General features: G+C 36.5%; 1 protein-coding gene across 7 annotated transcripts in view; it reads left to right on the top strand.

Annotated features, from left to right (window-relative positions):
* Nucleotides 1-4,638: 4,638 nt before the first annotated feature.
* LOC122715174 (papilin) overlaps nucleotides 4,639-22,735 on the top strand; it is a 139,042-nt gene continuing 120,945 nt past the window's right edge. For 6 of the 7 annotated variants that reach the window (XM_043937129.1, XM_043937128.1, XM_043937127.1 and 3 more), the window contains exon 1: nucleotides 7,680-7,775. In XM_043937129.1, the coding sequence (XP_043793064.1) occupies nucleotides 7,753-7,775 (23 nt within the window). In that variant the 5' untranslated portion in view covers nucleotides 7,680-7,752. Of the gene's footprint in view, nucleotides 4,737-7,679; nucleotides 7,776-22,735 lie in introns of those variants that run through there. The other variant, XM_043937125.1, reaches the window with a different exon arrangement.

Here is a 22,735-nt window from a genome sequence, read left to right as displayed (position 1 = left end):
TTAGTAACGACGCAATTGAAATATACAAGAATGAATTGTGTCGCGGACATGAATGATCATCTATCTCAATGGAATAAAATCGCACGCGCCGCTTTCTATCAGACTGCATCCTGGAGCACAGTTTATCGTCTATCGTCTGCCCTAAATAGAAACGTTGCTTCTCGAGGTCACTAGCTGCTTCCTTTGACGCCCATCCTTCATACTGTGTGTAATGTGTCCTGTCACACGGAAAAAGTGATCTAACTGTGCGATAACCGATGATACAGCTTGTTTTGATATATTCATTTTTTAGAAAATTTATTTTGGAATGTTATTATTAATTATCAAATTACATACAGAAATTGTAAAGTTACATAACGTGAAGTGAAAATCATATAGAATATAGAATGATATAATAGTTGTTAAAAAGAGTTAGAATTCAGAAAGAAAAAACTTAAAGTTACAAAAAAAAGAAGTTTTGAAGTTCGAACACGAAGAATTTTATAAAAATATCTGTTATTTAAATAAATAGTGATATGCTGTAATCAAGATTTCGTTTGTTTAACGCTTCCAGACGAATGGTTATTTATTTGAACATAACCGCCAATTTTTCTTTCGATGTGTATATAATTTAATCGTACGACAAGCCGTTTTTAAACACGCGTACCTTAGTCCATGATGATGGAGATATACCATAAAGAAATGATTATTGTAACGTTAATATCGTATAAAATATTTTAATTTTTTAAAACGAATATTATATTAAATGAAATTCAATCGTTCTTATATTTTTTTTTCTGCTAAATATTATTTACGAAACATAACCTATACTTCTTTCGAAATTTTTCAAGAAAATGAATTTTTCACTAAATCTTTCATTATTTTTGTAAAATTTATATATAATTTTTTGATGAATCAAACGGAGAATTTGTTTATATGTTTCTAAATAAAATTTAAAAGATTTAATTTCAATAAAATATTAAATAAAAAATATTATTTATTTAAAAATAACGAGTTGAGACATGCAGATTTATAAAATAAAAAATAAGATAATTTACACCAAATATCATAGTTTTCAATCATATTATCAAAGGAAGTTTCATTTTATTCGATCAAAGAGTGTATAAGTGCTTATAGTTTCATACAACAAACGGAATGACCTCAATCTTCGCTTTATAATGTTATCCCGGAAGCTTATTTACTGAAATAACATTTCTGCTTCGTTGTAAACTTTCCTAGATTCAAAATATAATTTGCATTATAGTATAAGACAAAGAAACAATGATATTATTAACAAACTTTTTAAGTACTTTTTCAATACCTTCCAGTTTTAACTCAATATTACACAAATGCATTCATTCTATTTTTAGATGATATAGTTTCAAAGTAATGTTTCTTATCCTTTCCTAAATCGTGATCTTTTTATAATCTCTGAAAAATAATTTAAAATTATTATATTTTAATACAACACATATATTAGGATCTAATAATTTTTAATTACAATCGATCATAAATAATTATTCAATAAATTTCCACTTTAAAACTTTTATCAATAAAAATATACGAATTTTATCATTGAAGGAAAATCAATAGGGGCGAAATTTCGAACTGATAGGAAATCCTGGTTGCAGCTTGACAATCACCACGCACTAATTAACTGAACGCAATCGCGTTCGGTAATCAGCCATCGATGGGTTTGGAATCGTGGAGATTACAGAAACTCGCGCCGCTATCAGTTAGTCGCACGTGCGACGCGATTTGTCATCAGGGAGAATTCGTCAATGAGGGATCGGTCAACTAGAGGAAGGGTGAAACCATGCCACGTGGCGAATTTTCGACGGTTGAATCGCTAATAATCCCGGATCTCGTAATTTCGCGAACGATATAACAGGTGGTGATTGTCAGAGCATTTACGTGATGGAAATGTGACTATTATTGATCGAAGATCGATGTTTGCATAGATGATATTAAAAAATTAAATGTTGAGAAAAATATTGAAGTTTTAGTGATTAGTATTTCATTTATAGGTTATAATTTATATTGTGTTATGTTGAAATAAATATAAATTTTTATATATTTTTATCAATTTTTATGTTTCGTCGAACAAATCTTGATTAATAGTGGCTTTCAAGAAGCCAGAATTTTTTTATTTTGTTAAATTTTTTTATATAAGAATTAATTTCCTATTAATTTCCTCCATAAAACAGAATAATACACAATATAGTTGATAAAATATTCGATCGAATATACAATCATTTGTATAATATTTAGACAACATAGATACCGGATATCTCTAATATAATATTTATTCACAGAAAATATATGAGAACAAGAAAAAATTAAAATCAATAAAAATTTATTACGATATCAATAGATATCGATCATAAATCGATTTGTAAAAGTATATATATATAACCTTTGATTCACAAATACAAAAGATTTATAACCTTCAAATATAAATTTTTATAAATAAATCAATACCAATTCAATAACTACATAATTGCAAATAATAAAATTTTAATAAATATTAATAAACCTTCATCACTCACCGACATTTCTAATCACGAGCAATATTCAAAGTATCTAGTGACAATTTTCGAAGATATATTTCGTTCCCTCGATATATATTCTCTCGATAATAACTTAATCGATATCCATCAACTATTACTAACAATTATCGATATCTCGAACGATCGATATTCATTATATAATATCGATCAGGACCTCGCTTCTCCTTCATCCCACGCTTGGTGGCGCAGCTGTCATTGACGTTGTTCCGTTTATTTCGATCGTATCCAGTAATGAGGAATAATTAACAAAACTAGAGGTTGGAGTGCGATTAATAAAAGGTGTGTGTTGACGTCGCGATCGAACGTTGTCGTCGATCCGTTAATTCATCCTCTGTCGAAATTGAATCGGTGCGTATTGTTCGCAGCGGGCACGAAGCGTGCATTAATTAACAAACGGACGTTAATGTTCGTCCACTAATCGCGTCCGTTGAATTTTGCGCGGTATCGAACCCTGACGAAATGAAATTCACGCTCGATAACACGTACGAGACACGTTTCTAATTATGTTACATTAATATGCATTCTTTCGTTTTTTTTCTACTTTTTTTTCAATCGCAATATGGGTTGATTAAAAGTTGTGTAAAAGTTTTGTCTTTGCGATTTAGGTTAGGTAAGAATAATCCCGTTAAGCGATAAATCCCGTTAAGCTATAGAAAAATATAAAATATATAGAAAATGCATAAGATTAAATGGAATAAAAGCAATATTAATGTTATTATGTTCATTATTATACATTAATTAACATATTAATATATTATATAACATGGAATATTTATAGCTACTTACATTGTGTGTGTGTATGTATGAGTGTGTAAAGACTGAACGATTGAAAAATTTTTAATTTTCATTTTATTCTGCCAAGAAGTTTGAAATCTTTAGATCTATCGTCTGGAGAAATTTTGTAAGTAAAAATAATATTTTAAGAATAATATTTCTTAGATATAGGTTGAATATTTTTAGATTCACAAAACTTGAATTTGAAATTTGTTTTTACTTTAAAATCTATTTTATTTAAAATTAAAATCTTAACAAATTTTTTGATTTTATGAGTCATTTATTTATTTCTTTTTTTCATTAAATTTATATTGTAATTTATAAGTTATATAAATAAGTTGTATAAATTTATAAATTTATGATATTTTCATTCAATCGATATAATTAAACGATCGATATTTACACCATTAACAAAGAATATTATAAATCAGTAGTTTTCACTTTTTATTTTTCGCATATATCGATGGTTGATACACGATTTAAAAATAAATCATTCTATCTTATCATAAAAAACCTCATACTATTTGTTTAACCTCGTTTCTTCAAGTTCGACCCAATTTAAATTGACTGCATTATCACTTCGTTCAAAACATTACATAATACTAGTACTATATAAATACAACATTAATTACATAATAGTTACATTTCCAAAAATTGATTCGATAGAAAACCATTATTCAAATATAAATATTAATCTTCCTTCAAAGATTATCCTCGCTTCCTGAATCTTTTTTATTTTCAATCTCCTTCTCAAAATTCACTCAAAAAACACCTAAGGCGATCCTTCCTTCGAAGAAGGAATCTCTTTCCACTCTATTAGATCTATCCTCTGAACAAGATCAAACCGAGTGCAACGAATTTCTTAATCAACCGGATGTATAGCCCGGAATTTAAGTGTGCAAAAGAAAAAGCACCGTCTCCACGGTGTTTGCAATTTTGCGGGGGCGTTTGAGTATGAATGAGTAAGAAGTCCCCACCAAGCTACTCACTCCCACCCTCCTACTCTTCTCTTCTTCCCTTTCGGTCCTCCACCCGTTCCTTTTCGTATCCTCCTCTTCGCCTCTCCTCATCTGTGCTTCCAACTCCGTATAATATCTCTTTCTTTCTCTCTCCATAACTCCTTCTCTTGTCTCTCTTTCTTTCTTTCTCCGTCCATTCTCCGCTCTCTCCCTCTTTCCCTCTCGGCTCTCGAAAGCGGCTCTATCGGGGGTCGGTTCTCTCTTCGCATACCGCGTTTCTTTCGGTCAGTTTTCTCTCGTGAGTTGCACGCGCGCGTCCTTTACCGAGGACTCGGTGCCGTTCTCTCGCACGTCGACGTGAATTAACGGGATAAGAGAGGAGGTTTTTTTTTTCGAGGATTCCCGCGGGACGGGGAATTTCGCCATCCGTCATGACGCGCCATCGATGCACATGGTTAGTCCTAATGGATCGATTACATCGTTTCTCTTTTTTCTTTTCCCTTTGTCGATAATTCGTCTGGAGATGCTGGCGAACGGGATGTTGGATAGAGAAGATTAGAATTTTTTTTTAATCATTTATATATGGTGAGAGATGAGTGGATTTATTGTAATTTCGGATAGTGGAAATTTGAATTTATTTTTTTTTTTGTTTGGTTATTTTGAAAATATCTTGAATTGTGATTACTTTGAATGAATTTAGTGGATGTAAGTCTGGTGTCTGATGTTTCGGTCGCTGGTGTCTCTAGAAAGATTTTATTATGGTTAAATTATTAATAGAATTGAATGGTGTAATGATAGTTATAAAAATTAGAAAAAAAAAATTAGAAAAAAAAAAAGGATAAAGGAGATGCTATTGAGAAACATAGAGTAGATAATTTAAAAATTAATTTAAAAATCTGGAATACCATGAGAATCTTTATAATTTAGAAAAAGCATAGTTTATGATTATATTTTAATTTCTTCATAAAATTCAAAAATTTCTAGTTTATCGGGATTCCTTTCTAACCACAAGATTGAAACATAAAATTCAATAAAGTAAACCGATCGTGAAGAAATTTGAAATAAAACATGGAAAGAGAATTTCCAAATTAAAAAAATTGGGGGAAAAAATTCCAAATAAAATTCCGAATAACTGCAAAATTGATTTTCGATAGAACGATGAAATCTTGAAAATTATCAAGAGAAAATAATAAAATATATGAATGATATTGAAAGATGGTCGTTAATGACAGATTTAAAAAAAAAAACGAAATTAAAATAGCGTGCATAGTAGCGGAGCATTCGAGTATCGGGGAAAATTCGAAGCAACCCGATCGGAAAAAGAAAACGGGATTGAAACTGGGAATGGAACGGTGTACGAACAATTGTGCCTCGTAGGTTGTTAAAACGATTTACAGCTTGTCTTCCTATCTATTAAATCGTATCGTTAAAACTTCCTTGTCCCCTCGAACTTCTTTGAACCTCGTGTTTGTATTCGAGACACGTTGCTCGCTTTCCGCTATGATCGAAAATAGGATCCAGAGAAGAATGCGAAAAGCTGATCGCACGAACGATCGTTGGTAACGCAATAATCGTCATTCTGGATTTAATTCACCGTTTAATTCAATGTTCTCCAACCTTTCTCTTTTCTTTCCTTTCGATCGTGTGTTCCGTTGCTTCTGGAATTATTTCTGCTCTCTTCTGTCGATCTATTCTATTCGCTGAGAAATTCTCTCTTCTTTTGTCTATCGTTGAGAAATCGATAATTTTCGTTGCTTCGAAGAATCTCGTTCTTCAACTTCTGAGGAATCTTCTCTTCGTCCTTTTATCGATCGCCGAATAATCATTTCTTCGTCCTTCACACATTTCTATTCTATTATCGAGGAATCGTATCTTGTCCTTTTCTTTCGATGGCCGAAGAATCGATCTCCTCTATCGATCGCTTATTTTATCGTTAAGATATCATGTCGCCTGTTACTATTAATGGGCCATCCAGAGAGCGCGCGTTCCATTATTCATCGACTATCACTACGCGGATCGAATGATCGCTCATTCACTTTTCATTAAGACATTCATTCGAGTGAATGAACTGCCGAATCAATTTTCAGAATTCATCGCTCCTTTTTTGTTTCCTTCTTGAATGTGTCTTTTTTGACCGGGTCGAAAGAAGAGTCCCTCTGAGAGTTTCTTGGAAATTTTTAGGGTTATATAATAGGCGTGCGTGGCCTTTGGAATGAATTGTGCCTCTTGGTGTCACAGTCACGCTGGTTGTTTGCGACGAGGAAGGAATTTTTGATGAAGCTTCGCGTATCGAAGTATGTCCATCGAAGTGGAGTGGATTCTTCTTGGGAATTAGATAAGGTTAACTAATTGTAGAATAGATTATAATATACGATATAAATAAATTTAATGATTCTTCGATAAGATTCTTCGATTGATTTGAACATTTGTTCACGATTGATAGTTTATTTAATTATACTGGAATTTTTTGTTCATGGAAACTAAGCAAATTTTTTAATAATATGATAATTAGTGATGCGTAAAATATTCTTTTTTGGATAGGATTGTTTTTCTAAATATTTTAAATAATTTTCTAAATAAACGTTCAACTTTGTTTACCGATAATATCGTTTCTATGTTAATAAAAAAAAAATTTTCCGACTGCAACAGTTTTTTATCCGTTTTTTATGTAAATAAAGCATTTTTCGTGGTATCCGTGGACTGTTAGAACCGCTCGTTTCCCTTCCATTTGAATGAATATATTTAGCAAACGATTAGCAAAAACGAACTAACAAGATCCTCAAACTAAAACACCGATGCATTCTGCACGCACAAATCAAAAATATCTCGAAAAACTTATATCATCATATCGTTCAATCTCGTAAAAAAATACCATCCAAACGATCCAAATCGAATTTAATTCCAATCAAATTGCCATCACGCTTCGAAGAAACGTTTGATATTGATAAAAATAAGCAAGAAAATCTAAAGAATCTAAAAGACGCTAAAGAACATCACATCGATAAAAAAAAAGACCATCTTCGTTTCATCGTATTTCAAACTTGGAACGAACGAAAATCTCTGTACACCTTTTATTAATCCAATATCGATAGATCTTGGTCCGATACGAGAGTTCCTACGATGCATAGATATAACGATTTGAAGAAAAGAAAAGAAAAGAAGGAAGAAAACACGATGAACGAAACGCAGCAGCCAATGAAAGAGAAAGAGAAAGAGAAAGAGAGGCAAGAGAAAGAAGGAAGGGGGAGAGAAATTGACGGTGACTCGAGTGTCAGAAGGCCGCAGGCTCGTGGTCCCTGACCGGTCGACGCAGCCTCCTCCCGGTTCCAGAGAATCAGAGTCACGTTCAGTCAGTGGCCGACTCCCGTCCGTGGAGGTGGTGCGCGTTGTCGTTCCTTCGGCTCCATACACCAGTGTCGAGAGGGGTTTTCCGGTTTCCAAGCCGTGGTCCCGGCCGATCTTCAGCGGGAATGACGGCCATCAGGAGCACGTGGTTAGTGGAATAAACATATTATATTTATTCTCTTCGTATTTTTTCTTCCTTCGAACGCACTAAGGAAAGGATTATTCGGACTGTATACGTATATATAATATGTTAAAAAGTGTACAGTCATGATCACTGTCGTCGTTAATTATCGCGATAGAATGAAATCGATAGATCGATATTATTATTGTAGAATTTATCCAATTATTAAACTTCGTTTCTTTTCGTTAAGGATAAATCGTTTACGGATACGGATAGTTTTCGATATAGTTCTTTTTTTTTTTTTCTTCTTTTTTTTTTTATTACAAGGTTTGAGCGACAAAGAATCGTAAAAATTCTAAAAATAAACGCTCCACGCATTTTTATCAGACTCATTACTACGCTTATCCTGGTATTACGCCATATACGCCCGCCTCGTACATTTGTGACATAATTACGAGGCCGCGCGCCGTTTTTGCCCGCTTCTTTCGCCTCTTTTTTCGGCCTTTGTCGCATTGCCACCGCTGAGTAGCTTTTTTATTATACGCGTGTATATGCGATATACGGTTACGGTTCATCGAAATAAAAAGATAACCTCGTGCGTAAATGTATAACGTGCTTTCTCGTTAATTTGTTACGTCGGAATTAGAAGAGTTCTTTTTTTTTTTTTTTTTTTTTCCAAGAGATTGTATCAATCGGTGTACAAGTTGAGAAATATTCGAATGTTGAGCGAGATAATGGGATATTTTGATGAGTCACGAGGAACATTCGTCCCATTGTATTTATCTAACGATAGACGCGTTTCTTTATTCCATGCTTCACATTTGAAAGGAAATTTCTTTTGAACTCGTACTCTTCTGTACGAAAAATAAACAGAGGATTATCATAATATTGCGTTCCATCTTAATGGTAACCAGATCCTGAAAACTTTTTCTATAGTTTACAAATTAAATACGCAACACGTGTTCGTATACTCTTCGTCATATAAATATGAATCGACGAAATATAAATATCGTGCTTGTTCCGCCATTATTGAAACACTCTCTTCGATTCTATTTTTAAAGATCCATATGCGATAAATAAAATAACCTTAATCCCTATCTAATCCAACATTATAAAATTTTCTCACATTTACGATATTTCATGTTTCCTTCCCAAAAAAAAAATTCCAGCTTCGTACAAAATAATTGTATAACCACGAAGTATTTAAATGTTCAAAATTTTACCATGTTCCAGAAACACTTCAAAAAAATATCCCTCCGCTTCCTCGTTTAAATCTCTCTCTCTCTCTCTCTTTCAAAAAAAATAAAAAAAAAAAAACAAAATTCCAGCTCCAGATACACAAAAATCCACGAAGCAATTTTCGAAAGCGATGAAAGAACGCCGGCCCGATAGAGTTTCAATTAATCGAAAGCATGGAAAGCGGTTTTCCCAGCCGCTTTTCCGCCGAATAAGGCACGATTTTAAAAGCGTAAAGTAGGTTCACGTGTTTCCGTTCCGGCGTTGAAACTTAATTGAACGGTCGGGTCGGAGGACCTCCCTCCGTGTGAAAATTCACCGAAAAAAATCCCTTGGATCACCCTATGCGCTCCCGGATTTTTACGATCCTCCTGACACACAATTTGCATGCGCGAGAGAGGGGTACTAGACCCTCTGCCGAGTTGCTCGAGATGCGGACATGTGCGCACCTCTCCCCCACAGTTTCTTTGTCATTTGTCAAAACCAGCTCCAGCAACGCTCGTTGTGTTGCGTCACATGTCGTACGATTCCTCCTTTTTTTCCCTTTCCCTCTTTTCCCCTCTCGTACACGTTATAAGATAATTTCTTTTCTTTGAAAGGAGAGGAGATAAAGAGGGGCTGGCCACGTTCGATTAACACGTTAACGAGCTCGCGTTAGAATATTTCATCGTTGGTTGGTGTTTTGCTTGTTTCCCTTTGCTTTTTTTTTTTTTTTTTTTTGGAACATTGGAAGTTTTATATCTCGTGATCGATCGTGGTTTTTCCGTTGTGTCGTTAGTTTCGTTCCTATAATGGAATGGAAAGTTATTGCTTATAGATTAATTTTTCTTTTTTCTTTTTTTTTTCCTAGGATATTTGTTTGTTACTTATTATTTTTTAGTTTTAATTTATTGGAAAATATAAAATACAAGAATATTATGGAAAGTTTAAGCATATACATCGTGTAAGTTAAATATTCAAATTTATCGTATAAACGTAATATAAATATATAATGCAAAAAAAGAGAGACGGTTGTTTATTTAATTTTTTTCACGATAGCACGTAGTGGTTAATTAAGAAAGAATAACAACTTGTGCAAAATTCGTCTTCACAGCACGATCTTCTCTTGCATCATAGCAAAATGTGTGTTCAGCAAAATATTTTATATTCGTTTAACGAAAGTTTTTGTTTTCGCTGTAGAATTTGTTGTTAACGAGGAAAATGCATCTTTCCCGTTTTCTTCCCGTAAATCATTGTACGAGATATTTTTTTGCGATTAAGATTCTTTACAATCATACGAGGAAAATTTTGTCCGTTCCGTTCGTTTGCCTCCGTTTGTTTTCCCCTTCCTGGAACCAAAATTCAGGAAAGTTGAAACTAGTTAGAATGCGGTAGAATGAATCCCATATTTCTTAGTATTTCTTCTTGCCAACTTCCTCTTTTCACGGAAAGAGGAAATTTTTATACTTACATTTTTCCATTTTTCAAATGTATAGTTATATAAATTGTTATAAAATTAAATGATTTAATAATCCTTCAACTACATTGGTTTAATATTACGTTTATATAATTATCATTTTGAATTACTAGAAAGTTATATATTCCATTAAGAATTAAGGAATTGCATTTAACATTTGATGCAACGATATCCACTTAAAGAGCAATTAAGATCGGAGGAAACTTCCCACGCGTAACTCTTGCACGCGATATTAATAACGAAATAATCTACGTTCCTATTTATCCTTGTCGTCTTTTCCAGTTTTTCCAAGAATTCAATAACAAAAATCTTCTTCCTTCCTTCGTCATTTAACCCAAAAACTTTTCTTCAATCCTCCATTTATATCTCTGCGAATCGAATAGTCAAAGATGATTAATCATCGAGCCAAATAAATCTCCTTCAAGATCACTTACTCATACCGTTCTCCGTGAATCCTTTAATCAATTAATTAATCGATACAAAACCACATTCATCTTTCCCTCCATCTATCTTTTTTCCCTTCTACCAATTAAATAAAAAAAATTCTCCTCTTAAATCCTCCAAATTAATAAAATCCATTCGTTAAATTTTCTTCATTTCATTATTACACATTACCAAGATAATCGATCGATTATTATAGGGCGACACTCGATTACCGGGATTGTTTAAATCAATTCGATTCCATATATTATAGCGCAGGAGGAACAATTATCGCGTTTAGCCCGATATTATCAAGACATCGAAACGGCATAATTGAGAGCTGGCAATATCTGGCCGGGGCGATAATAATCGGTTAATTGGCAAGTCGTAATTCCGGGGAGGGGGAGAGGGAGGGCGAATAGAATCGGCGAAACCGGACCGGCGATACGTTTTCATACGATTTACGGTTATAACAGTACCTCCACCTGCGGTGTATAAAGGGTTATTGTAACTCCGAGCCGAGCTTTCAGATAGCATTCTCTCTGGCCGAGCCGGTGGCAGGACAATGGCTTATGCTAATTCCCCGCCTCTATGTAGATGTCCTTTCCGACTCTGTACACCGGCTACGCGTGTAATACGTCAGGTTTAAAATTCAGCCCGGGTCACGCTCGCGGCGAACGGAAGATTAACCATCGGAGCTTGCGACGAGAAGGGGATACAGGATTTGAGGGAGAGAGAGAGGGGATGAAAAAAAAAAAAAAAAAAGAGTGAAATTCGTGATTAATCTCGCGCGAGTTGTCGCGCGTTTTCAAAGTGGAATTCGAAGGATTTGATACGTGTTTCGTATGAAAGTTTGATCTCGTATCGTGTTTAATATGTTGTATTGAAATGTATAAAGTTAATATTTCTATGATTGGTTCAAAGGGGAAAGAATTTATTAAGATGTGAAAAAGTTTCTTTTCTTTGTCCACTTTCAACTTTTTGTCGTTAGAAACTTTGAAGGAAGAATAATAAAAAGAAAAGAAAAAAGAATGATATTTCTTTAATTTTTGCATTTAAAAAATTTATTAAAAATTGTATACGAATTTTTTGGAATAACTCGGAGGATAAGGATAATTTCACAGGAGTCATAGGATGGGAAATAATTTTGTTTCGAGATATATGTTAATCAAATGAAAACCATATATAGTTAGATCCTCGCGTATAAATTATCATATTAATACGAACGAATGTTTATCGAGTCTCCAATTATAGATAAAAATTTACAAATCACGACCAAGGTTCGTTTCTTGTTTTACCAACTCATTAGATTCGCGTAAAGATATTACGTGTACAATATATATTAGTGTGTTTCGACGTTAATTTAATTTATTAATCGGAAATTTTGAAACGTCGAATTTTTCCAGCAAAATAGACCGTGTTATTAATACACGTTAACAGCGTCATCAATCAGCCGCCATTTCGGGAATTCGCGGAAGAAATTTCTGTTCTGACTCGGATCATCGGTCTGTCTCTCCGCGCACGTTCCATTTGTACCGTTTATGACACGAATATATCGCCGGTATGGCCAAGGAATCGTTCCGTAATATTCTAGGGAGCCGTGCTCCTGACGTACGAGACCACCCTCGCAACGAAATAAAATCGAGAAACTTGGAAGCTCTAAATCTTGGTAGGAATTGCAATTAACGCTTGTCCTGTAAGATCGTTCTGAGATCTTCTTCTTTTTAAGCTATCTTGAATTGTTGGAGCTTCGATTTAATTATATCCACCTTTTGCGAATTATATCCCCTTTGAATTTTGAAGTTTCAATTTAAATAAAATTGGAAGATACGGTGATATTGGTACGGAATTAAGCTTCGATTTAATTTTTGCAATATGGGGAAAAAAAAAAACAAGTTGAAAATTCGACGTTTAAAGGTATAAAAAAATTGGAAGGTAAAAATGGTTGGGCAATTGAATAACTTGGAAATAGGGGGATATTTTTAAAATTCGAAAACTCCAATTTTTTTTTTTTCTTAAATTGTACAACTCGCGTGTCTCTTAATTTCTCCACGCTTTCGAGGATCACGCGACAAATTGAACAAGCTAAACGCGCCTGTGAGAACCGATTCGAAGCCATTTAAAACGATTAGCCGAGGCCGCGTTTCCACTGTGTCCCTCCACCCGGAGGAAACGATGTCTGTCAAGGTTAATCGCGCTTCCAGCCTCGGACAAGTGTCTGCTCCGTCTCTCCTTCTCATCGGTTGATCTTGCGCCTCTTGACTTCTGTTTTCATCGAAATAAAAATATTAAAAATTAATACCCTTTTTAAATTAAGATTAAATTAAGATTACCATTTATTTAATCGTAACTTTTTCAAAAATATTCTCCACTTTCGCTCTCTTATTAATCCACGTTCCAAATTTTCGAATCCCTTAATAACGAAATAAAAAGAAACAATAATTTTGATACAAATTATAAATCATAAATTCCTTGCTTCTCTTACAAATCGTATCTGTTGAATAATTTTTATCGATATTTGCATCGAAGATTGAAATAATCTTATCGATCTTACTTAATGCTCAAATAATTTAATCGTAATTAACACGGAATTAAATTCTAAATTTGGACGAATACATCGATCCGTATTTTTGCCGAGTCGGGAAGCGGTGTCTCGGCTGGTAACGAGAGCGGCGAGTCGCGGACAATCCCGTGTTTCGCCGAGTTATTTTGGCTCCCATGGGGAAGGCTGTTATTTCTGTTCCATAAGTTAATAGGCACGAGAGCAGCCCCCGTTCAGGATTCTTGTTCTGCACACTACACATCCACCTCCTTATACCCGTGGTATAACGAAAGTATTACCGTTTATTTATCGTAGCTACTACTTGTTTGTCGAACCGAAATTATTGTTTTCCCGCCCGTTGTTGAACCATCTGCACGGTGTCGAAAATGCTAGCTTTGATCTCCTCCTGAAGAATGCTATTTTGTCTATACTCTATTTACTCGCTGCTCCGTTTTGGAACAGAGTTGATTTCGATTATTTTCCGTGGAAGAGGGTTGCCTTTCTATCAGCTTCGTGGAAAGGGAGGATGAAAGCGACGATACGCGAATGGTTTGGAAAATACTATTAGAAGTTGGAACGTGAATCAATTATTTCAACTTTGTTTTTAGCAATTTATTTGCTATTCGATATTAATTATATCGGTTTTGATTTTTCGAAATTTGATGAAGAAAAAACTGCGTGTTCATTCAGTTAGAAGCGAGCAAGCTCGCGTTTGAACGATCGAGAACCGTTTCTGAGAGGGTAAACGATTAGCATGAATTAATAAGAGGGACTGCACGTTTCTTTGATGCAGCCGACTAAACGTCCCTTTTAGCGTGTATACATTGCCTTTAATTGCCACCTATATTCTTCTGCAGAGAACGAAACGAACGTTGAGCATTCATTTACTGTAATTCATCGTTCTTGATAAAGGGTGATTGAGATGACAAGCACGATTTTAAGCAACGTCGAAACATTGTGAAGAAAATATATCCTTTTCGAATCGAAGGAATCACCTATAAAATCAATCAGATAAAATTTACTCGTAACATCACTCTTTTTTAGACAAACGTTACGCAATAACACATTATTACTATATTCATAATTATAACCAACACTTATAATTAGCCTTCTCATCTTAATCGATGAGTTACGACTCGTCGTAACTGTCGTATTACATTACGATATCATCGTGAATGTTAATCTTCCCAATTAATATACAAGAATTTTCTGCACATTAATATCCCAAGTTTTTAAATTCATTTTAATAATCCATCATCGATTAGCATTTTTAAATAGAATTACAAATACATTGCCAATCCTTATATATATCTTTGATCAATAGAATTTATAAACTCTAGAAAAAAAAAAAAAAACAAAAAAAAACAAAACAAGTTCATCGTTTTCTCTCTTACCTTTTATAATTCGATAAGATAGATTTTCAATCGGATGGATCAAGATTCATCCGATTCTCGAATTTTTCTCCCGCGTAAAATTGGGACAAAATTCGAGGGGAGTGACAAAGGGCGATATTCGTGAATTAAATATCGCAGGTTTCGGTATCCGAGCCTCAACTTCCGCCATTCACGAAACAACTCCAATATCTCGTCGGAGGTCGGCCGCCGCCCCAGGGTCGAGATCTTACTGAATAATTCGGAGAGGCGGGTCAACGGTCGACGCTAAACTTTCGTTCGGGCGCACATGTGTTCTTTACCGCCGCCCATTCCGCCGGCTTTTTCGCCGGAAGATGGAAAAGGTCGGTCGGAAAGGACGCGCCTTACCTACCTCCTCGAGTTTCCGCCACGACCTTTTCGCCCTCCTCCTCTGTATACGACTTTAAATTTACGCCGTCCTGGGAATATCGTGACACGCATGAAACAGCCGCGCAGGAACAGTTAAGCTGTTAAATAGAAATGATAGCGAAAGTATGGCGACCGTGGAAAATCTATATACCGGTTCCGTTTAAAACCTCTTTTAATAACTTGAGGTATAAAGTTTTAATTGTGTTTGACTTTTAGCAAACTTTTTTGTACGTATATATATATATATACGTATATATTAGGGACGTTATAAGGCATCAAAGACAGGGTTACGATACTTTCGTAAAAGCGGCAGATCGAAATAAGCGTAAAGTAAAATATCATCGGTGCTTCGAGGCCTTTTGTTTTTTTTATCATCGAAAGATTCTGTTTACACGACAGATTTTTACTTGGAATAATTTAAAACGTATCGAAGAGGTTAAAATATTTTTATGATGATATAATAATTCTTCCAGAATCGGACAGATTGAAATCCTCCGTTGTATTTTTTAAGGGAAGAAACTTTTAAAATTCTTTTTAATCTCTTAATATTTTCCATTAGAAGGAAATTTTTCATAAAAGGAAATTGTTAGCGATATATAATCCCAGAATAGCAAATGTTTTCGTTTTGCGGAGGGTTTGGATCGATTGGGTAGCGTTGTTCGACTCGAAAATCGTTCGCGCCCGCAATTTCCGGTACGGAGGATCGACGTCGTAATCTTCGCGTAAATGCTCCGTGTTTTTCAGTCGAGTGAAATTGTTTGCCATCACGTGCGAAACAAAGTTGAATTTTTTTTTCTTTTTTATTAAAAACCTCGTCGAAATACGCAATATTATCTTCGTGCGGTTTCGAGTGTGTTCGCGGTGAAGTTCGCGCGGGAATTACAAAAGAGAGTAACGCAAGATACCCGAGGGAACGAGTTTTCCCCGAGTTCTCTGACACGTGACAAGAATTTAAAAAATAATTTTTCTATGGGGGAAGAATTAAATTTACGTCTCGATTCAACGGTAAATAAATTAGTATCCCCACCGTTTCCACCGTCGCCATTAAAAATACATACGAGATAGTGGTGGATCCATCGGGATATCCCCGCTATTATTCCACGTGGAATAGTTGCGGATCGTTCCATCCACGAAATTCTTGAAGCGGGACAATTCTTGTCAGTTTAAGAACAGCACGAGTAAGAATTCCATTATTTATGAGTTGAATGGACGAAACTCCATTATTTATAGAATTGGATTGATATCGACTGTGGGAAACGAGATTGCACTCGGTATTTTCGCGCGGCCTTGAACGTTTACCATCACGTTTGCAACGTTAATCTGCCGGGGTACAAAGTTTTACCAGCAATTTTCCACTATCGAGACGTTATTGGAATATTGGAATAATTAATAATTGGGTATAGATATATTATATTATATATTGTTATTTTTTTTGTTTTTTTTTAATATATTCCAGGCTGCAAATCGATAACGGATGTATATGGTAATTAATTCGTTATTGCTTTGAAACATTTAATCATTATTTGTTGTTAATTAATCCAGATATTACGGAATGTATCGATATTTTAATCACTTAAATCCAATGTAACTCGCTGTAATTCTCCAATTTCTCAAATTGAAACGTATCGCAAATTGTAGCAAGATTCTCTCTTTTCGATATTTCATTATACCGTGTTACAAATTTTATTCCAATATCTTGAGAATCAATCAAATTTGCAAAATTATTTAGAAAACAATACAATTTTCTTCTACGGATTCGCTTAAAAAAGAAGAAAGAAAAATACGTATAATTTTCTTATATTTTGTATGACTCTTGTAAATTATCGAATGGAGAATAACAAATAACGTGAACGTTATTCAAATGAACGCCTGTACGCGTATAACAATATATCGTCAACCGACGACGTAATTATCCAAATGCTTATATAAATTTCTGCCCGTTATTCGAGAAAAGTTTTATTCCGTTCCTCGTCGTTCCAACAATTCGTCGTTAATTAGTTGCCAATGAAGCACAATCTCATAACGAGTGCAATTACAGAATTCCAAGCTTATCAACGCACGGTGCATTTTAATATTTTCGATTCGGGCTTCAATAACAGGAAGACACGGGAGAGGGGTAGGAGGGTGTGTGTGGGACAATGTCGTAATAAAAAGTTCGAATCACAACTAACGAGTAATATCCTGTCCCCGATTCCTGGTAACAATGGCCCTTTCGATTGCGCTCGTCTGGTTCTTGCCCTCTCATCGAGGGGTTGCTGCACGCTTCTCTCTTTACCTCTCGTTCCACTCTTTCTTTTTTTCTTCCTTTTCCCCCTTTCTTTTCCTTTTGAAGCCCTTTCGTTCGATTTTTACGATCCACGTTTTCGAAATTCGATGCAATTGGTTCGTATTTTTCGAGGGATGTCGTCTGGAAAAGTTGGACGAGGCGCTTAAATATTTTCGCTTTATACAAGCTGCATGTAATGGTGGTGAAACCGATCAAAAACTCGACGAAACCTTCTTTTCTTCGTTAAGTTTCTCATTTAACGGCTGGTGTGATAATTTTTTCTAAATTTATAGTATAAAAGTCTCGTGGAAATGTTTGTTTGTTACACTACCGATTATTTTTATCATTTTGAAATATTTTTGAAATATTTTTCGAGAACCAGAGTTGAAAAAATTGGAGATGTTTGAAAAATCTCATCTCCAAGATTTATCTTGGACGCAGAGCAACGTATCCTTTCCCGGTTATGCCATTTCCACTCTTATGTTATTTTTGCAAGATTTAATCAAGAAGATTTACTCTGAATTGGCCGGTGTGTAATCATCCGTTCCTCTTTCAATGTCAAAACCCGATGAGAACGGTAATTAATTCTCGGAAGATTTGACCGGATGATCGTTCAAACTAATTGAATCGTAGCTTGCGAAGTCAATGCACTTGCTATGCACCACGCTGCATTTGCATCGTTATACCAATCTCACTCAACTCGCGTAAACATCCACGATTTCTTAGCAAAAATCTTCGAATTAAATCAAAATTATCTTCAGCTTATACTTTTACTATATTCGTGAAGATGCTATACACAAATCGTACAAATATCCACGATTTCTTAGCAAAAATCTTGGAATTAAATCAAAATTATCTTGAGATTATACTTTTATTATATTCGTGAAGATGCTATACATCACAAATCGCGCAAACATCCACGACTTCTTCGGAAAAATCTTCGATTAAAATTATCCTCAGATTATTTTTTATTATTCGTAACAACACTGCATTTGCATCGTTACAATCTTACAATTTGCAAATCGATTTCTTCGCAAAAATCTTCGAATTAAATCAAAATTATCTTCAGCTTACACTTTTATTATATTCGTAAAGATGCTATACACCACAATTCGTGCAAACATCCACGATTTCTTAGCAAAAATCTTCGAATTAAATCAAAATTATCTTCATCTTATACTTTTACTATATTCGTGAAGATGTTATACACAAATCGCGCAAATATCCACGATTTCTTAGCAAAAATCTTCGAATTAAATCAAAATTATCTTCAGCTTATACTTTTACTATATTCGTGAAGATGCTATACACAAATCGCGCAAATATCCACGATTTCTTCGGAAAAATCTTCGATTAAAATTATCCTCAGATTATTTTTTATTATTCGTAACAATTATTCTCGAAGATGCTACGATCACACTGCATTTGCATCGTTACAATCTTACAATTTGCAAATCGATTTCTTCGGAAAAATCTTGGAATTAAATCAAAATTATCTTCAGATTACACTTTTATTATATTCGTGAAGATGCTATACACAAATCGCGCAAATATCCACGATTTCTTCGGAAAAATCTTGGAATTAAATCAAAATTATCTTATTTTTCTACTACTCGTGACAATTATTCTCGAAGACGGAGGATGATAAGGAAATTCATAAAATCGAAAAAAATCCTCAGGATGCGATCCGTGGGCCGGATCTCTGGATAAAAATTGGTCCTGGCAAGATTGCGCCAACTTGCAACTTCTCGAATAGTTCTTCTTCTCGGCCGGTTTTCATATTTTTGAAGGATGCGGCAACTTTTCCCCGGGACGTCTCGCAACAGTATTAACTATTCCATGAATTATTCCCGCGGTTGCGGTGATTCATGCCTCCACCACCTCCTTCATAACCTTCCATCCTCGTTTATACGATAAGAATATTTCACCGCGTTGAACAGTTTACACCGTTCCCTCCTCCTTCCATCCTCCCGTTTCTGATTAGGATATACTAGTGCGACGAGCCAGCCTCCACAGCCTTTTCTTTTTTCCTGGAATTTTAACTCGATGCCCGCGATGAGATAAATGGCCAGGGGGGAGGGAAGGGGAAGGGGGTTGATACGCGGCGCCTCGTGATTTAAATCTTCCTCGTGGAGGAAAAAGCTTTTAACCCAGCCCAGATGTAATCGAATTCGTTATCAGAATTTAATATTTCAACAAGCTGAAGAGAAGATTGTATACTCGAGTCGTTCCATTCGACTCCATGTTTAATAATCTCGCCGAAGCTATTTTCATTCCACGTTGTTTGGGGAGACATTCGGAGAGAATTCCCCTTAGAATTGGATTGCAACTACAACAACTATTCCCTCTCGTATGCATCGAATCGCAATTGATAATGATTTTCCACGTTTAGACGCCCTTTGACTTCGGACAGATTCCGTTTGTGAATCCGCGTCAAAGACATAAAGCATAAACCACGATCGATCCACTATTCCCTCTACGCTGGTCCAGGATGGTATGTCTCCTTGGATCCTGTCAGCAACGTGTCAGCAACGAGGGGAGGAGAATAAGGGGAAGAGAGAGAGAGAGAGAGGAGGAGGAGGAGGGTCGAGTTGTTGTAACGATTACAACATTGTTTGATTACGGTAATTACGAGAGTTGTGTGGCGAAAGAGAGAGAGGAAGAAGAAGAAGAGTTCCTCCCTTCTTCCACGCGTGCACACGAGGCGATTCTTCGGTAGTGAGGAGGAGAATGATGATGATGATGATGCTTGGAGGGAAAAAGAAAAGAGCCACGGCGCATTGGGATCGTGTACTCTTGGGTGGTTCGATGAAACGGCGCGATAGGGATGCGACCCTTTATCCTCGTGGTTCGAGAGGAAAGAATACAGGAATCGTGGCTGCGAAATTGCGGATGGGAAGGGAATGCACGCTGCGATGATCATCTGTGTGGAAGAGAGGCTTGCATTTCGTTCGAATGACTTTCATGGTTGGGGGATAAATTTCATCCCGATGGAGTCGAATAGTCTTGGAGAAGTTTTTCCCTTTGAATTTGAAAAATTAAGAATTTTCCCTTCTAGAAATTTAGAAAATTTGAGTAAGGAAAAAATTCGAACGAAGAACACGAATTGACTTTCGCGATCGAATTATATCGAATAGCATCATCATTATCATCATTTTGCGACTTGGAAAATTTATATGTATAAATTGTAATTTCAGAGAAAAATGAGAGTAAATTCGACGATATCAAGCGTATGATGGATGTAACGTTATAATTGCGAAAGGATAGAGACCCTCGAAGAGTTTTTTCACCGTTCGCGATTAAAGATTAAAGAAGGTGAAGATGAAGGTATGCGAGGAACGCTGTTAAGGGTGCAGTTTTATTGTTTTGTCGAACGTTTATCGAGGGATCACCGATCAGAAAACGAACGGTCGAGCGGGCATGGAGAATCGCTACGTGTTCTACTGGAGGTTGGCAAAAAATCCACGATTCGTTGCTGGCCACCGCGGTGCAGCGAGTTTTACGATCGCTTCTGATGCTCGCCGCCGTTGTTGCATTAAATATGATTCACGTGGCGATGCGCCACGATCCGTGCTGGTGCGCCAGGAGACTCTCTGTCTCTCGGCTCCAGCCATTTGCATTACTGAAATTCTGATCCCAATCAGGGACTAAATTATTCAACATATACCGAAAATGGTAAAATGATTTTTTTTTTCTCGGAGTAAATTCGATTCGATTCGAGAAATAGCAATTTTTATTTTTTTTTAAATAGGTAATTTTCTTAGAAATTTATCGGTATGTAGATATTTTATCGTTTAAGATTAGTTACAATTTACAATTATTTTTACGACGAGCTACGTTGCTTTCACTTAACATTCGATTCAATGGAGATTCATCAAATACCAAAGAATATTATAAAACATGTATGCGCGATAAAAACATTCCCCTTCCACCAAATTTTCTAATTAACTAACACTTTTCACCTCATCATTCTACCCAAATCAATCCAATCACGACAAATACCCTTACTCGATATAAAACTCATACTCGTCCAAACTCCTTTCAATTCAATTCGAAATACACGACTCGTTCTAAATTCCCCTATAAACACTAATCCTAACAACTCCACCCAAACCCAATTTCGTCCTTTCGACAGGCCAAACACCTTCGAGGCTCTCCCAGATCGTTGGACCACCACGTGGACGTAGCGGGGCGAAGGCGATCACGCGCGTGTCCATCTCCTCCAATCCTCCTCCTCCCTCTCCCCCAATCCTCCCCAACGTGTTCGCTAATTTCGTTGGACACGTCGTGACGCGTCGTATCGCGGCTATTCAGCGTGGAATTTCTCCGTCGCGTCGGGGTTGCACAAACAACACCACCACCACCACCACCACCTCCCTCTCTCCCTTTCCCACCGGCAGCCAGCCAACCTGTTGCTTCCCCTCGTTCGCCGTTCGCTTCTTCCTCTTTCGAGAATCGACCCGCAGCGCAGGGATCCAGGGTCGACCCGCGACCCCCTTCCCCCTCCCTCCCCCAACCTTCCTCGCTCCTTTCCTTCCTTCCCTCGCTCCTCTCGCCTTCTTTTTCCCTCTTTCCCGGATGGAACGACGGAACACGCCCTTCGTCAGGCGCACGTTCGGCCACCACACGCTCATGCTCGCCTGGTATCGCGGAGGCCTGACGCGTCGCACTCTGTTGCTCCGTTCTGCTCGCCTCGTCCTCGTCGCGCCCACCGCGACGCCTATCCCGCTTTCTTGTCGGTCCACGACCAGCCCCCCTCGACCTCCCCCCCCGCGTCTTGTCGCGCCTCGTCTTTCCTCGTCGCGCCCGCTCCCTTCCCTCCTCCTCCTCCGCCGCGCGCTTTCCTCTCCTTCTTCTCCCGGCGGCTTGGTTACTACCACCGTGCAGCACACGATGCTCCTGCACCGTCCACCGCCGGCTTTCTAGCGGCTCTCTCTCTCTCTCGTTCTGCCTCCTCTACCGATTACTGCTTCCTTGATCCAAACTTGCCCGACGTAGAAGAGCGCGGCCTCCGCTCCCGTCGTCCTCTCTTTTCTTTTTTCCGCCGCTGGAACCCTTTCCTCGCGTCGCGACCTTTTCCACGACCGTCTGGAATAAGCGAGATATAGCTTCTTCTTTTTCTTCTTGTTGTTGTTGTTGTTATTATTATTATTATTATTATTATTATTATTATTGTAGCTTCGACGAAAATTGCGGGTGCGGTTTTGGATTTCAAAGGTGAATTGCGCGAATTGTGAATGTTTTATCGTTGCGATTACGTGAGGGGAGAGTATTTGGGAGATGGGA

This window comes from Apis laboriosa, unplaced genomic scaffold, assembly GCF_014066325.1.
Source record: "Apis laboriosa isolate Shangri-la unplaced genomic scaffold, ASM1406632v1 scaffold34_cov151, whole genome shotgun sequence".
Classification (NCBI taxonomy): Eukaryota; Metazoa; Arthropoda; class Insecta; order Hymenoptera; family Apidae; genus Apis; species Apis laboriosa.
Note: the sequence above shows the minus strand (reverse complement) of the source record. Positions and strands in the feature narration are given on the sequence as shown.